This window comes from Anolis sagrei, chromosome X, assembly GCF_037176765.1.
Source record: "Anolis sagrei isolate rAnoSag1 chromosome X, rAnoSag1.mat, whole genome shotgun sequence".
Taxonomy (NCBI): Eukaryota; Metazoa; Chordata; class Lepidosauria; order Squamata; family Dactyloidae; genus Anolis; species Anolis sagrei.
The window spans coordinates 76898955-76916521 of record NC_090034.1 but is presented as its reverse complement, the minus strand read 5'-3'; the positions used below and the strand labels follow the sequence as shown (position 1 = coordinate 76916521).

Genomic DNA, 17567 nt, shown 5'->3' with positions numbered 1-17567 from the left:
TTGCGACTTACACTATGGAAGATTCTAGAAAGTTGCGGGCCTGAAAATAGCTGTTCTTTTATGATTTTGGGGTGCTGAAAACGAAAATGACATTTAAAAATGTATATTGGCTCTAGTTTTTATGATATAAGCAATCACGTGATCACGTATGGTTGAAAAAATGCATGTTGCGACTTACACTATGGAAGATTCTAGAATATTCTAGAAAGTTTGATGACGTAGTATTAGTGCCGTGTGCAAAAGCCAGAAAGCCCTATATAAGGCCAGACTTTTGAACGGTGAGGGTCAGTCAGTTGAAGACTGAGACAGTATCGTTAAACATCGTTTTACATTGTTCTTTTTACTGTAGTTATGCCTCGCATGTGTGTCACTATGGAATGCAGGGAGAACTATAATTACCATCATGTTGGGTGATTCCCCCCCCCCCCCAAACCCCACCAGTATTTAAAGTTTGTCATATTGGGTATTTGTGCCAAGTTTGGTCCAGATCCATCAGTTGGGTGCACATTGCTCTGTCAAAGTGGGTGAACTATAACTCCCAACCTCTGAGGTCAGTCCCCTCGAAACCCCGCCAGTATTCAAAATTTGGCATGTTCGGTATGTGCGGCAATTCTACTAGTTCCATCACCAGTTCGGTATAGAGTACTCTCTGAGTGTTTGTGAACTACAACTCCCAGAATTCAAAAACAGCCCCCCCCCCCCATAAATAAATAAAGTGTTATTAACTCCGCTGGTCTGAATGTCACTTCGGCCAAAATGCCCGATCATTGTCTCCCAAAGCATGGCAGTTGAATATCTCAACCAATATTTTCCATAAAAGGTCAATGACACCACAGTCCGATATTTCAGTGGCAGCAACAACAGAAATGGTGCTGATGGGGCAAAGTGGAAGGACCACGGCTCACTATAAAAATAATGTATGATAGGAATGGTGAACCAGAAAAAAAAGTGAGGTTCTAAATATTTCAAAGGAAGGGGGGAGGGGGAAATGTTGACCAAAGTAGATTATCATGTTACAAGAGTAACTCAGCCTTGGATACACAAAGGCGCCATTCACCTAGAGGAGAATGACCTAGTTATGGACTCAGGGCTTGTGTTATTTTCTTACTTTTTTTGTCTTCTCTCCATTTTCGCTAGAAAGAGTGGGGCTGGCTCGACACAAACAAACTTGTTAATTCAGAGCCTTGGAAATCGGGGGCAAACCTCACAAAGAAGCCAACATTCTCGTGGGCTGCCTGTAATTATCTGGATTTTCTCATTTTTTTGTTATGTTTTGTTTCATTGAGCTTCCATTTATAGACTTTTCATCACAGAGCCAGAATTAAGGTTACTGGCAGCTACTGTGCTCAATTCATTGAGAGCCAACAGACACTTTCGATCCAATAATTTTCTCCCCGCGCGTAACACAGGTGCCTCATATTTTCACTCTTTCAGAGTTTGAAAAAGAGCCATATTCCCCTTCACAGACGCAGTGGGGCTAGGGGTGTGTGTGTTGAAATTGGATAAATTTCCTCTAAGTAATTATGTTTGTGGCCAGGGCCAGACTGAGCAAGGATTGTTCTCAAAGAGCTTACGACCATATGATTGCCTTTTAGGATATACTACAGGCATGGGCAAACTTTGGCCCTCCAGGTGTTTTGGACTCCAACTCCCACAATTCCTAACAGCTGGTATTGTGGGAGTTGAAGTCCAAAAGACTCGGAGGGCCAAAGTTTGCCCATGTCTGTATACTAGCTTAGGTATACAGGAATCCTCGTGTTAGGTCTTTTGTAATTCTATTTATAAGACACTAGCTGTCCCCTGCCATGCGTTGCTGTGGCCCAGTCTGGTGATCTAGAAAATAAAGTAATGAGAAAGTGTTGGTTTCTAATATATGTAATTTCTTTATGCTTGTGATTACACAGTATTTCTTGTTGTTTCTTTGTCAGTGTTGATGTAGAGCAGTAGTTCTCAACCTGGGGGTCGGGACCCCTGGAGGGGTCGCGAGGGGGTATCAGAGGGGTCACCAAAGACAGTAATTTCTCTTGGTCATTGTCTGTTTCTGGCCTAATTCTATCATTGGTGGGCTTCTGAATGCTCTTTGGTTGTAGGTGAACTATAAATCCCAGCAACTACAACTCCCAAATGTCAAGGTCTATTTTCCTCGAACTTCACCAGTGTTCACATTTGGCCATATTGAATATTCGTGCCAAGTTTATCCAGATCCATCATTATTTGAATCCACAGTGCTCTCTGGGTGTAGGCAAACTACAACTCCCAAACTCAAGGTCAATGCCCACCAAACCCTTCCAGTATTTTCTGTTGGTCATGGGAGTTCTGTGTGCCAAGTTTGGTCCAATTCCATCGTTGGTATAGTTCAGAATGCTCTTTGAGTGTAGGTGAACTATAAATCCCAGCAACTACAACTCCCAAATGACAAAATCAATCCTCCCATAACACTCCAATAAGAATACATCCTGCATATCAGATATTTACATAACGATTCATAACAGTAGCAAAATTACAATTATGAAGTAGCAATGAAAATAATTTAATGGCTGGGGGTCACCACAACATGAGGAACTGCAGTAAGGGGTTGCGGCATTAGGTAAGTTGAGAACCACTGATATAGAGGTTGTCTAGTTTGCCTACGCTGGAACATGCATCATATAATTGTCCTTCTTTAGGCGTCCCTTTCAAATCTATGATACTATATCTGTGTGTGTGTGAATCATATGTATCTATCTATATCTATGGCTGGATGGCTCTTTGTCAGAAGGGCTTTGATTACATTTTCTTGTGCTGGTGAAGGGAGTTGGATGGATGTCCTTAAGTATTTTCTGTTGGTCACAGGGGTTCTGTATGGGAAGTTTGCCCCAATTCTGTCATTGGTAGGGTTCAGAATGTTCTTTGATTGTAGGTGAACTATAAATCCCAGCAACTACAACTCCCAAATGTCAAGGTCTATTTTCCCCAAACTTCATCTGTGTTCATTTTGGGGCATATGGAATATTTGTGCCAAATTTGATCCAGATCCATCATTGTTTGGGTCCACAGCACTCTCTGGATGTAGGTGAACTACAACTCAAAAACTCAAGGTCAATGCCCACCAAACCCTTCTAGTGTTTTCTGTTGTTCACGGGAGTCTTGTGTGCTACGTTTGGTTCCGTTACATCATTGGTGGAGTTCAGAATGCTCTTTGATTATAGATTAACTATAAATCCCAGCAACGACAACTCCCAAATGACAAAATCATATTTTTTTTTAGTGATGGTCACTCCTTGGGTTAGTAGGTGTCTTGTGTCCAAATTTGCTGTCAATTTGTCCAGTGATTTTTGAGTTATGTTAATCCCACAAATGAACATTACATTTTTATTTATATAGACTAGCCATCCCCTGCGATACGTTGCTGTGGCCCACATGGGGGTTCTGTGTGGGAGGTTTGGCCCAGTTCTATCGTTGGTGGGGTTCAGAATGCTCTGTGATTGTAGGTGAACTATAAATCCCAGCAACTATAACTCCCAAATGTCAAGATTCTATTTCCCCCAAACTCCACCAGTATTCACATTTGGGCATATTGAGTATTCATGTAGAGTTTGGTCCAGATCCATCATTGTTTGAGTCCACAGTGATCTCTGAATGTAGGTGAACTACAACTCCAAAACCAAAGGACGCTGCCCACCAAACCCTTCCAGTATTTTCTGTTGGTCATGGGAGAACTGTGTGCCAAGTTTGGTTCAATTCCATCGTTGGTGGGGTTCAGAATGTTCTTTGATTGAAGGTGAACTATAAATCCCAGCAACTACAACTCCCAAATGACAAAATCATTTTTTTGAGTGAAGGACATACATTGGGTTGTTAGGTGTCTTGTGTCCAAATTTGGTGTCAATTCGTCCAGTGGTTTCTGAGTTCTGTTAATCCCACAAATGAAGATTACATTTTTATTTATATAGATTGTCATTCTTTGACATTTTTAATGAATGCTCTGATTAGAAAATGCATGAGAATTTGGGTGAGTTACAACTCTCATCTTTATCTGTCATTGTTCCCAAACCATACTAGTAGTTAAAGTTGGCCATGATGGGCATATGTGCCAAGTTTGTTCTAGATCCATCATTGGTTAGGTTCACCAATCTAGATGTGGAATTATAACTTCCAGCATCCAAGGTCAATTCCCTCCAAACCCTGCCAGTATTCAAAGTTGGCCATGTTGGGTGTGCGTACCAAGTTTGGTCCAGATCCAACATCTGGGAGCTCACGCATCTCCCACCAATACAGATTGCTGTTGTAGTTCAGCCAATGATTGTGTCTGATGTCACTGGAGATGATGATTTTACTGGGCCTGAGATTTCAAATCCTGGCCTTGCCGAAAGGCCAAAGACGTAATGCGAGGATTCCAGTGTATCTAAGCTGAAAGGCCTGAGGTTTCAAGTCTTGAAAATGAGTGTTGTGTTTCTCCTGTAGAGTCTGAAAGTCAAATCCCTGAAGAGAGCCCAGGACAGCCTTTCTCTTGGGAACTGTCTTCTGAGGATGAATTGTCAGGTGCAGAGGTTAACAAGCTGGGAGATAGAAGACAAAACTTATATAAACTTAAGGCGATTTCACAAAGATCATTGAGCTTATTAGAAAAGAGGTCGCTATCTGGTTGTAAAGGTAAAATGAATGATTTCTTGATGGTTTATGAGACAGGAAAAGCTTTATATGAAACCGGAAAAGATTTTAGATTACTCTGGGGCAACACAAATAACATCTTGCATCAAGCTTTTGTCAAGGGAATTTCTAGTTTAATGTTCTAAATAGGCCAAATTCCTGTTTCCAAGTCTAAAGGAGTTCTGGATTTTCATCTTTATATGGATTTTGCATCCTTAGATTTTGTATTTTACCTTTGTACCTTGAAGTCAATGGACTAATTCACATCTGTGGACTATGTTTTTACCATTTTGATTGCTTTGCCTTTATATATTCTTCAATAAACCGCTCCCCTCCCCCCCCCCCCCCCCCCCGTGTCAGGAGCGACTTGAGAACCTGCAAATCGCTTCTGGTGTGAGAGAATTGGTCGTCTGCAAGGACGTAGGCCAGGGGACACCCGAATGTTTAATGTTTTACCATCCTTGTGTGTGGTTTCTCTCATGTCCCCGCGTGGGGAGCAGGAGCTGACAGAGGGAGCTTAACCTGATCTCCCCAAATTCGAACCACTGAGCTGTCAGTAAGCAGTCCTGCTAGTGAAAGGGTCTTTGAGTGAAATAGTCAAAGCCATGGTATTCCCTGTAGTCACCTACGGATGTGAGAGCTGGACCTTAGGGAAGGCTGAGCGAAGGAAGATCGATGCTTTTGAGCTGTGGTGTTGGAGGAAAGTGCTGAGAGTGCCTTGGACTGCGAGAAGATCCAACCAGTCCATCCTCTAGGAAATAAAGCCCGGCTGTTCACTGGAGGGAAGGATACTAGAGACAGAGTTGAAGTACTTTGGCCACATCATGAGGAGACAGCAAAGCCTAAAGAAGACAATTATGCTGGGGAAAGTGGAAGGCAAAAGGAAGAGGGGCCGACCAAGGGCAAGATGAATGGATGGCATCCTTGAAGTGACTGGACTGACCTTGAAGGAGCTGGGGGTGGTGACGGCCGACAGGGAGCTCTGGCATGGGCTGGTCCATGAGGTCACGAAGAGTCGGAGACGACTAAACGAATGAACAACAACAAGGAAGGGGCTTTGAATGAAATTAACAGCAAAAGAGAAATATACCCTTTCTCTGTAGAAAAGGAGCAACATGGAAGAAAATGTTTTTAAGAAACAAGATGTGACATGTAGAGGTCATACAAAGTTCAAGCCTACATAGGAAGTAGTTGTGTTGTGGTTAAGCCAAAGGTTGTGGTTAAGCGCAGAGTCTGCAGGTACAAGAAGGCACTTTCCATCAAAAGGTCAAGGGAGAGTGGCTGGAAAGAGAGTACTTTCCATGACCTATTACTTGAGTAGAAAAGTCAGCAGAAACAGAGGAGGGGCGCAGCAGTCACTTGAAGGGTAGCATCTGCGTATGCTGCCAGGCTGTCCGTCTTCTTCATGAAGAAACTAAAATAAACCTTTTTTAAAATCTTTTTTTGGGACTGCCTCCTTCCTTACGTGTTCCTGTGATGTGGAACTAAGAAGACCCAATTCAGGGTCTCTAACACTAGCACAAGGGTTTAAGTGATCGTGTCACCAGGGGCTTGCTGATTTTATTGGACTGGTGTGGTGGTTAAGTACAGAGATGTTCCTGCTCTGGGATACAACAGATGTTATGTAGGATGAGTAAATTTCATGGATCTGGTCGGCACAAACAAATTGAGGTGGTAGTAGAAAAGGGTGCAGCCTCTGATGGTTTTATATGCTGTGTACGTTATTGTCATCATTGGCGATACCGTTGTTTGGACAGGACTAAAAATGTCTGTGCAAACCAAAACGTTAATACGCACTCCACTACTAGTATATATTTGGTATGCAGATTATATGCTCTTGTTTTGTCCCTCTTGTTGGTACTATGCATGGCTCTCAGATAAAATGTTTATTTTGATCTAGTTGCCTGGAATCAAGATGACGACGGCTGCACCGGCTGCTGAGGATTCCCTATCTCTGACAAATGTGACCACCAAGTCTCAGGAACAAGTTCTTTATCAGAGTAAGATAAACATAATGGGAAAAGAAAGAATTCATAGTCGTTTTTGTTACTCCTTTAAGATTAGTTATAACCAAAAACTGGAAAGAAAATAATCATTACGAAATTGATTATTGGTACGAAGAGGTGTGGGACATCTCAATCAATGATAAACTGACTTGTGAAATAAAATGTAAAAACGGATTAACGAAAAGAAATGATTTTGAGGTAATATGGATCGAATTCTTAGAATCTATAATAAATCTATGTATAAAAGAAAAAGGAATAAAACCAAATCAACCTACACTAGCATTTTGGAAAAGAGGTCAATAATGAAGATCAAGGATGAATATATGAGGGTCATCTGGAAAGTAAAGTTATGAGATTTTTTAAAAATACAAAGAATGAACCTATTTTAATAAAACTTACATGGATTATAGCATAGGGATTATATTATTTTTTCCACATAATCACCATTCAGTTCAATACATTTTGGGTTGTCGAAGGCTTTCATGGCCGGAATCACTGGGTTGCTGTAAGTTTTTTGGGCTGTATGGCCATGTTCCAGATTACAGTGATTCTCAACCTGGGGTCCCCAGATGTTTTTAGCCTTCATCTCCCAGAAATCCTAACAGCTGGTAAACTGGCTGGGATTTCTGGAAGTTGTAGGCCAAAAACATCTAGGGACCCCAGGTTGAGAACCACTGTGCTAGAAGAACATGACTATACAGCTTGAAAAACTTATAGCAACTCAATACAGTTTAGCATCAGTGGGACGAGTTTTTGATGTCTGTGTCATAGAAGTTTCCCTCCGCCTTTTTCAGCCCGTTTGTCACTTCGATTTGTACCTCATTGTCATCGTAAAAGTGTTGTCTTGCATGAGTGGTGTGCAGTCACGCACTGTCATGGAGACAGACTCCCACCATCAGCATTTCATTATGTTTGTTTTGGATGGCTCCGCGAAGTTTCTTTGTGGTCTCACAATATATTCCATAACAATTTTGTCACATGCTATCTTGACATGCTATCTTGACATTCCCTTCCACAAACTGAAATGATTTCGCTGTGAACTGCAGTGGTGTTCATGGCCTTAGCATTTAGGGAGCGTAATACAGCGTAAACTTTGCACTTGGAATTGGAATGAGGACGCTCATCTCTAAACTTCATCACAACGCCAGTTGATGAGCTACCGATGACTGGCATTGCTCGTCCGCTTCTGCTGGCTTCCCGCTACACGGCAGAAAATTTCCCGTGAGAGCCTTGCAACCTTACTTTCCGGATAACCCTTGTATATATCCCATGGGTGGTGGGTACACGTAGAGATTACATGTATACAAATACATGATTCATTGTTTAGCTGATTTATTGTGATTTGTATCATTTGTGTGTGTGTGTATATATTGGGGGAAAAGAAAAAGATAATGCTGACGTTTTTGGAAGGTTCTTCAGTTCTGAATGTTTCAGAATGGCAAAAACAGACAAAATAATTGCCTTTCATCTACTGATTACACTCCTTGTGCCCTCAAGAGGACCTAAACGAACATTTTAGGTTTCCTTGAAGAATTGTTTATCACATGCTGGGATTCCAAATCTGTTTGGTCCCAGGCTCCATGAACACGTGCCCTTCAATGCTGCTGATTTGTTTTCTTTCCTTCCTCACATTAGGTTCTGGCGCGATTGTGGCGGCCATTGTGGTTGGCATAATTGTTATATTCACTGTGGTTCTCCTCTTGCTGAAAATGTATAATAGGTGAGTCAGTGACTTGGCTTTGTGCTCAAGTTCCTTTAATTCTTCAGGAGCACAAGCAGCAGATCACGTGCGTATTCCGTGGGTGTTTATTTATGATCTCTTTGGATCATTCCACTACTGTTTTCACATCCTTTGAGCTCCTGGAAGAGTTATTATAATGGGGGAAAGTGGTTTCTGCTGAAGCTTTAGCACCAATCCCTATTTTCACAAAAAGCCCGTTTTTTCAAAATCCAATTCTCACAGGGATGGAAAGTGAGGTGAAATCTTCTGAACCGAAGTACAGACAGCAAAGGAAGCACCACAGGAGTTTTCACCCTTCCCTGTGCTATACAAAGCTTATATAATAATAATAATAATAATAATAATAATAATAATAATAATAATAACAACAACAATAACAGCAGCAGCAGCAGCAACACTTTATTTATATTCCGCCTTTCTCCCTGTGGGGACTCAGAGTGGATTACAGTGTAAACTAGGTTTGGTTGATCGTGTTCGTTAGTTTCTAAACTCGTTATGCATTCGTATTTAAATTAGCTTACGATCCAATATCGAGCCATGCAGGAATAGTGTGAGGAGTAATTAAGAATCGAAACAATTTTTCCAATTTTTGTAATTATTTTCGTATGTCTGGTGCAAGTTTTACAATCTCGCAGTTTCTCTTCCCTCCCCGGTAGCAAGCGGCGCATTTACCCCACTTCTGGTCCCTGGCCTCAGCTCAAGCCGATGAATTTTCTCTCTCTCTCCCCTCCTGCCAGCCACCTTTGCTCTGCTGCTTCCCTCCTCTTTCCTCATGCTTGTCTTAACCCAGCTAATTGTCTTCCTGGCCCAGCAGCTTAAAACTATTATTACTATATTATATTATATTATAATAATATTATTATTATATTATATTATTGTATATTATATTATATTACATTATATTATATTGTATTGTATTATATTATATATATTATAATATAATATAATATAATATAATATAATATAATATAATATAATATAAAATATAATATAATATAATATATATAATATAATAATATTATAATAATATAATATAATATATAATATATAATATATAGTAATAATAGTTTTAAGCTGCTGGCCAGGAAGACAATTAGCTGGGTTAAGACAAGCCGTTTTAAAGACTGGATTCCTGTAAGTGCTGACCATTCTTACTCCGAATTGTTTTTGATGGATATAATATAATATAATATAATATAATATAATATAATATAATATAATATATAATATAATATAATATATTACATTACATTACATTACATTACATTATATTATATATATTATATTATAATATATTATAATATATTATAATATATTATATTATAATATAATATAATGTAATATAATATAATATACAATAATATAATATAATAATATAATAATATAATATAATATAATATAGGAATAATAGTTTTAAGCTGCTGGCCAGGAAGACAATTAGCTGGGTTAAGACAAGCTGTTTTAAAGCATTTTAAAGTCTGGATTCCTGTAAGTGCTGACCATTCTTACTTCAGATTGTTTTTGGATGGGCTTGAGACAGTTTTTTTATAATATAATATAATATATATAGTTGTTGTTACTTTTATAACACCAACAGTCAACAACAGAGGGAGAGGGAAGCTTCAGAAGTTCCCCCTGTCCCGTTTGGAGGTTTTTTTTGTGCATTGCGCAATCGCGTCCACCATTAACGAATCAATTCGTATATTAACGAAATTTCGTAAATATCAAAATTTTGAAAATGGAAATTTTGGAAATCCAATCAGATTAGAAGCACTGGCGCCCCCTAGAAACCAAACGAGTTTAGAACCAATTTTTTTCTTGATCAACCAAGCCTAGTGTAAACAGATACTGGCAAACATTCAATGCCTTGTTAAAATACAATGAGATACTCAATTGAAGGCTTTGGAGGTGGTGCTGTCATGAATGACTTTTCAATAACTTTGAAGCATAGGTTCTTTTTATTGCAATTTCCATGGTGAGGGGGTATATCAGATTACAGAAAAACATTCAGACAAAGAATGACATTGGACATACAGACATACAGATTCTATGCAACTACATTGGATTCACAATTACATTGGTTAACAAACACACAAAGGGGAATTACATTTTCACTCAACATTTACACACATGTACACGCATTCATCCACATGCATCCAAAATATTACCATATCATTTTCTCCCTCCTTGGAGAAACACCTGTTAGGCCAGACCCTGATTTCCTGCAGCCTGCCAATGCATAGTTCCAAAACTTCTATAACTTTGTAACTTCAAAACACCAAAATGCATCCTTTCCCTAAGAACAATGCCAGGGGCCAGATCTCTGTTTTCCATACAGCAGAACCTGACTCCCTGCACAAAATCTAAGACTCCAAAAGCACACTTCTTCCTCTTCCCTTGAGAAAGAAGCCCCAAAGTGACCAGACTGCTCCCATGCAAATCTGCCACTATCAGGATCGTAGCCAGAAAAATTTTTTGGGAGGGGTTGAATTTTTTTTGGGGGGGGTTGAAAATTTTGTGGGGGGGGGTTGAAACCTGCCTCCTATTTATTTTATTTATTTATTTACAGCTTTTATATTCCGCCCTTCTCACCCCGCAGGGGACTTAGGGCGGATTACAGTGTACACATAGATGGCAAACATTCAAAGCCAATTTTTGACATACAAACATATACAGACATACACAGAGGCTATTTAACTTTTTTGGCCGCCAGGGGAGCTGTTGTTTTCATCGTCCATCTGCGACGCTAATGAAGCACCTCCGCATTCCCCACACGCTTCCCCGCTGGAATGCTTTGCGGAGTCTTCTTTATGGCCTCATAAATCAGTTAATTTAGCCTCCCCACACTTTAAGGTGGTACCTTATTTTCCTACTTGACAGATGCAACTGTCTCTCGGGTTGCAAAGGTCGACAACAGGCTACACACAATTGGTTGGAAACCCACTCCAACCCGGGCTGGCTTCGAACTCATGACCTTTTTGGTCAGAGTGATCTTAATGCAGCTGGCACTAAGCCAGCTGTGTCACAATCCCCGCAAAGAGCACAGCAGGGGGCAGAGCATCCTTCCATAGCCTGCAGCTCCGCCCCTGTCAACCACCTCCACCAAGTCTGGCCTCCTTAATGACAGCATTCAACACACACGCACCCAACTTGGTTGCTTCACTACATCGGCTATTGCTGCAAGTAATGACAGTGTGAATAAATTGTCAATATTTGCTTGAGATAGTGCTTGCAGTACTGGAGGGACTCTTAATTTTTTGCATCTCATAGACTTAGCATGAGGATTTGGTTAACCAGTAAAAATTCATGAGTAAACCAGCTTTTTTAAAAAAATCTGAAACATTTTGGGGGGGGGGGTTGAACCCCTAACCCCCCCCCCCTCGCTACAGGCCTGGCCACTATCCATAAGTACACCATCTCTCTCTTTCCCATGGAGCAGAGCATAACGGGTGAACCAGACTCCTCAGGTTGGTCACAATTTGATCATTATTAGACGGAGTCTTTAATAGGAATATTCTGTTGATGTAGTCCCAAAGTTGTAAATTAATGATAGACGTCTTCCATCCTGGATCCATCTCAGTTTCCTGGCTAGATGTTGATCTTCTTGATTGGTGTTGACAAACATAAGGCTTGTGTTGACTTCCTTCTTAACATAAGGAAGGTTGCAAACATTTCCTATATCACTGTCCCGGTTCTTATCAGGGTTTCTCATTAGTAAGTCCAGCAAGCAGGTAGTTAGTCATTGCAGGCCTTAATATTATACTGGTGTTTCCAAAATTATTAACTCCAACCACACATCCTTCCATTCTTCCATTCATTCCCACACATCATATTAAATTAACATTTATCAAATCTACACCTTGTATTTCTTATTACAGTGCTCATCTCTGGCTCTGGGGGAGGTACTGTTCTCCATTTCCAAGCCAAGGAGCCTGCGTTGTCACCTCCTGGTCATGTGACCGACATGACTGCTTGGAGTGTTTTATGTCTTTCTCGCTGAAGCAGTAACTGGCGCTCCTTACAGAGAGAGGTCAACCCTCCTGTTTAAGGAGCTCCATTGGCTGCCATTCATTTTCCAGTCCCAATTCAAGGTGCAGGTACTTACCTAAAAAGCCCTGAATGGTTTGGGACCTGCCTACCTGCGTGACCTCATCTCTGTATACGAACTCACACGATCTCTTCAGTCATCTGGAGAGGCCCTGCTTGCGATCCCACCTGCATCGCAAGCGCGATTGGTGGGGACGAGGGACAGGGCCTTCTCGGTGGTGGCCCCTCGACTCTGGAACTCACTCCCCAAGGACATCAGGCATGCCCCAATGCTGCCAGTCTTTAGAAGGAGCTTGAAAACGTGGTTGTTCCAGTGTGCCTTCCCAGAATAAGGAAACTCCAAGGAATATGTCCCAAATGCACTTTACTAGAGATCTAGAATTGCCTGCACGCCCCACCTATCCCTAAAATGTCTATCCTATTTCACCTGATCATGCCCAACATTTTAAAAGATTTTAAGTACTACATTTGGTCCTGCCACAGGTTTTAATGCGCCACCGTGTTATGGTTTATGTTTTTTGCTTTGTTTATGAGTTTTTTTATTATTGTACTGTTGTTGTTGTGTTTTACTGATGTATTTGGGCTCAGCCTCTTGTAAGCCGCACCGAGTCCTTCGGGAGATGGTAGCGGGGTATAAATAAAGGTTTATTATTATTTATTTATTACCTACTCACATTTGCATGTGTTTGAACTGCTAGGTTGGCAGGAGCTGGCCTAACAGTGGGGGCTCACCCCGTCCCGCGGATTTGAACTGCCAACCTTCAGATCAGCAGTTGCATGATTCTGACTCATGATGAGGACTAATACTATTCCAGGACAAAGAGTTCAAGTTTACCAGGTCTTGACTAATGCAGTGCTTTCTTCGCTCTTTGTAGACGGATGAGGACAAAGCGAGAGCTGGAACCGAAGAACACCAAAGCCACAATCCACCCCACTTTGACACCGAGCAGCAATAGTCCTGCCCGCAACCCAACAGTGACATTTGTCCCCGTGGACATCCACATGCCAAATAGAAGACCGTGAAGCATCAGGGCCTTAGAGACTGGCAACCAAGAACAACATTGCTGCTCTTAGTAAGACCGTGGAATTGGCATCAGAAAGGAAGTATGAACAACGTAGACATTACCAATGGTCCACGTTTTGTGGCCAGCTGACCGTGCCTCTTTTTTCTTTTGGAAGAGGAAAGAATCTGCTTCTCAGTATAACTAAGGGAATGCCATGGTGGAACTTGGGTGTGAAACGGTGCTCTTTTTTGGTTTTGTTTCCTTACCTGCAGATATTGAAGGGCAACTAACAGCAAGGCTACCTCTGTTGCTGGATCAAGAATGTAGTTCTTCTAAGTTGTAGATGTGCCTCTCACATTCCCACAGTCTTGTGGATGAGAGTAGACGTTGCTGGTTGGAGACTCTGTAGAGATGTGTGAAATCCCTTTCCACCTGTGTTTGAGTTAGTCCCCCATTGTGTACATCTTGCCCTATATGCTCAGAAAAAAGCAACTCCTATCCCAAAGCATCCTCCAACTTTGCATACACCTGCTTCTATTTATTTAAAGAAAAAGTTTCATGCTGTCAATCAGTGCCTTGCGATTATATTTCCGTCATAAATGAGCAAAAGTAGAATACAATAGAAAACAAAATTCCAAAACAGCATGCGCACACATGTATACACCTGGAAGTTCAACAATAATATAATAATACTAGCTGTCCCCTGCCACGCGTTGCTGTGGCCCAGTCTGTTGATCTGGAAAATAAAGTAATGAGAAAGTGTTGGTTTCTAAAATATGTAATTTCTTTATGCTTGTGGGTAAACCGTATTTCTTGCTGCTTCTTTGTCAGTGTTGATGTGGAGAGTGTCTGGTTTGCCCACCCTGGAACATGCAACATATTATTGTCCTTCTTTAAGGGTCCCTTTCAAATCTATGATACTATGATCTGTGTGTGTGTGTGTGTGAATCATATCTATCTATCCATCTATCTATCCATCTATCTATATCTATGGCTGGATGGCTCTTTGTCAGGAGGACTTTGTTTACATTTTCTTGCTCTGATGAAGGGGGTTGGATTGGATGGCCTTGAGTATTTTCTGTTGGTCATGGGGGTTCTGTGTGGGAAGTTTGCCCCGATTCTGTTGTTTGTGGGGTTCAGAATGCCCTTGATTGTAGGTGAACTGTGAATCCCAGTGACTACAACTCCCAAATGTCAAGGTCTATTTCCCCCAAACTCCATCTGTGTTCATATTTGGGCGTATTGAGTGCTTGTGCCAAGTTTCGTCCAGATCCATCATGGTTTGATCCCACAGTGCTCTCTGGATGTAGGTGAACTACAACTCCCAACTCAAGGTCAATGCCCACCAAACCCTTCCAGTATTTTCTGTTGGTCATGGGAGTTCTGTGTGCCAAGTTTGGTTCAACTCCATCGTTGATCGAGTTCAGAATGCTCTTTGATTGTAGGTGAACTATAAAATCCCAGCAACTACAACTCCCAAATGACAAAATCATAATTTTTTGAGTGATGATCACTCCTTGTGTTGTGAGACATTTTGTTGCTAAATTTGGTGTGATTTCGTTCATTGGTTCTTTTGTTTTTAAGGAACTCATTACGCACAGAGCATTTATATATAGATAGATTTTACTTTATTTATATTCTGCTCTATCTCCCCGAGGGGACTCTTAGCAGATTACAGAATACATATATGGCAAATATTCAATGTTGTGATACAACAAAGACAGACAATACATAGACAGAGGCAAGGCTTCCCTCTTTTATTCATCTCCGGCATCTGGAGGCTATGCTCGACTCAGCCATGGGGAGGTGCTTTGGTTCCATTTTCCATGCCGAGGAGCCTGTTGTCCATGGACGCCTTCCTGATCAAATTGTCAGCATGTCTTCAGGGGCACCTTTTACCTCCCCACCAAAGCAGTACCTATTTATCTACTCACATTGCTGTTTTTGAACTGCTAGGAAAGCAGACGCTAGGGCTGACAGCTGGAGCTCGCCCGACCTGCGGCTTTGAACTGCCAACCATCCAGTTGGCAAGATTATCTTTAGCTGGCAGTTTAACCTTCTGTGCTAACCCCGGCCCCACATTTAGGAACAACAAGCTCCTAAATCCAATCTAATGGCATTTTTTAGGGTTAGAGCAGGTCATTGCAGGATTTGACCAAATTACTCCTAGTGGAACACACTAGCATACAAAACTTGGTAACCTTCAGAACAGATTAGAGAGGGATTTGGACGAGGATGAGAGTGTAAAAGTATCCAGTGCTCCAGTGTTGAATCTACAAATTGGAAACTATAATGCCCTTGTAATAGACAATACATCAGAACTCTGTTATTTCAACCATGTCTAACTGTTGGAACAAATACACTGCATCTGAAAGAATTTGTAAATGTCTCCCATCTTAGTAGGATTGATGGTAAAACGTTGAAATCTATATAAATAAAAATGTAATGTTAGATTGTGGGATTAACATAACTCAAAAACCACTGGGCTAATTGACACCAAATTTGGACACAATACACTCATCAAGCCAATGAGTGACCATCACTCATAAAAAACACTGAAAATCAAAGCGGAAGAGACTTTAAAAGCCAAAAAATAAAAAAATACATTACAGTGTATGTGCACATATATACACATATACACAAATACACACACACACATAAAACACATATACACAGACTGGGCCACAGCAACACGTGGCAGGGGATGGCTAGTCTATATAAATAAAAATGTAATGTTCATTTGTGGGATTAACATAACTCAGAAACCACTGGATGAATTGACACCAAATTTGGACACAAGACACCTAACAACCCAATGTATGTCCTTCACTCAAAAAATTGATTTTGTCATTTGGGAGTTGTAGTTGCTGGGATTTATAGTTCACCTACAATCAAAGAGCATTCTGAGCTGCACTTATGATGGAATTAAACCAAACTTGGCACACATGACTTCCAAGACCAACAGAAAACAGTAGAAGGGTTTGGTGGACATTGACCTTGAGTTTTGGAGTTATAGTTTACCTACACCCAGAGAGCACTGTGGACTCAAATAATGATGGATCTGGACAAAACTTGGCACGAATACTCCATATGCTCCAATATGAACACAGATGGAGTTTGGGGGAAATAGACCTTGACGTTTGGGAGTTGTAGTTGCTGGGTTTTATAGTTCACCTACAATCAAAAGAGCATTCTGAACCCCACCAACGATAGAATTGAACCAAACTTTTCATACAGAAGCCCCATGACCAACAGAAAATACTGTGTTTTATGATGGTTTTGGTGACCCCTCTGACACCCCTTTATGACCTCCGCAGGGGTCCCGACCCCCAAGTTGAGAAATGCTGCCTTAAGGCCATCCAGTCCAACTCCCTTCACCAGGGCAAGAAAACATAACCAAAGCCCTCCTGACAAAGAGCCATTCAGTTATAGATATAGATAGATAGATAGATAGATAGATAGATATGATTCACACACACACACAGAACCCCCATGACCAACAAAAAATACTGAAGGTCATCCAGTCCAACTCCCTTTACCAGGGCAAGAAAACGTAATCAAAGTTCTCCTGACAAAGAGCCATAGATATAGATAGATAGATATGATTCACACACAAATAGATATAGTATCACAGATTTGAAAGGGACCCATAAGAATACAATTATATGTTGCATGTTCCAGAGTAGGCAAACCAGACAATCTCTACATCAGTGTTTCTCAACCTAGGGGTCAGGACCCCTGGAGGGGTCTCGAGAGGGTGTCAGAGGGGTCGCCAAAGACCATCAGAAAACACAGTATTTTCTCTTGGTCGTGGGGGTTCTGTGTGGGAAATTTGGCCCAATTCTGTCATTGGTGGGATTCAGAATGCTCTTTGATTGTAGGTGAACTATGAATCCCAGCAACTACAACTCCCAAATGCCAAAGTCTATTTCCCCCAAACTCCACCAGTGTTCACATTTGGGCATATTGAGTATTTGTGCAAAGTTTGGTCCAGTTCCATCATTGTTTTGAGTCCACAGTGCTCTCTCGATGTAGGGGAACTACAACTCCAAAACTCAAGGTCAATGCTCACTAAATCCTTCTAGTATTTTCCATTGGTCAGATGAGTTCTGTGTGCCAAGTTTGGTTCAATTCCATCAT

The 17567-nt window shown here is 41.0% G+C and overlaps 1 protein-coding gene across 1 annotated transcript in view; it reads left to right on the top strand.

Annotated features, from left to right (window-relative positions):
• Positions 1-14202, top strand: part of NCMAP (non-compact myelin associated protein) — a 55349-nt gene extending 41147 nt beyond the window's left edge. The window contains exons 2-4 of the mRNA XM_060785721.2: positions 6530-6629; positions 8271-8355; positions 13299-14202. Of these exons, the coding sequence (XP_060641704.2) occupies positions 6545-6629; positions 8271-8355; positions 13299-13446 (318 nt within the window). The 5' untranslated portion in view covers positions 6530-6544 and the 3' untranslated portion in view covers positions 13447-14202. The remainder of the gene's footprint in view (positions 1-6529; positions 6630-8270; positions 8356-13298) is intronic.
• The last annotated feature ends 3365 nt before the right edge of the window (positions 14203-17567 follow it).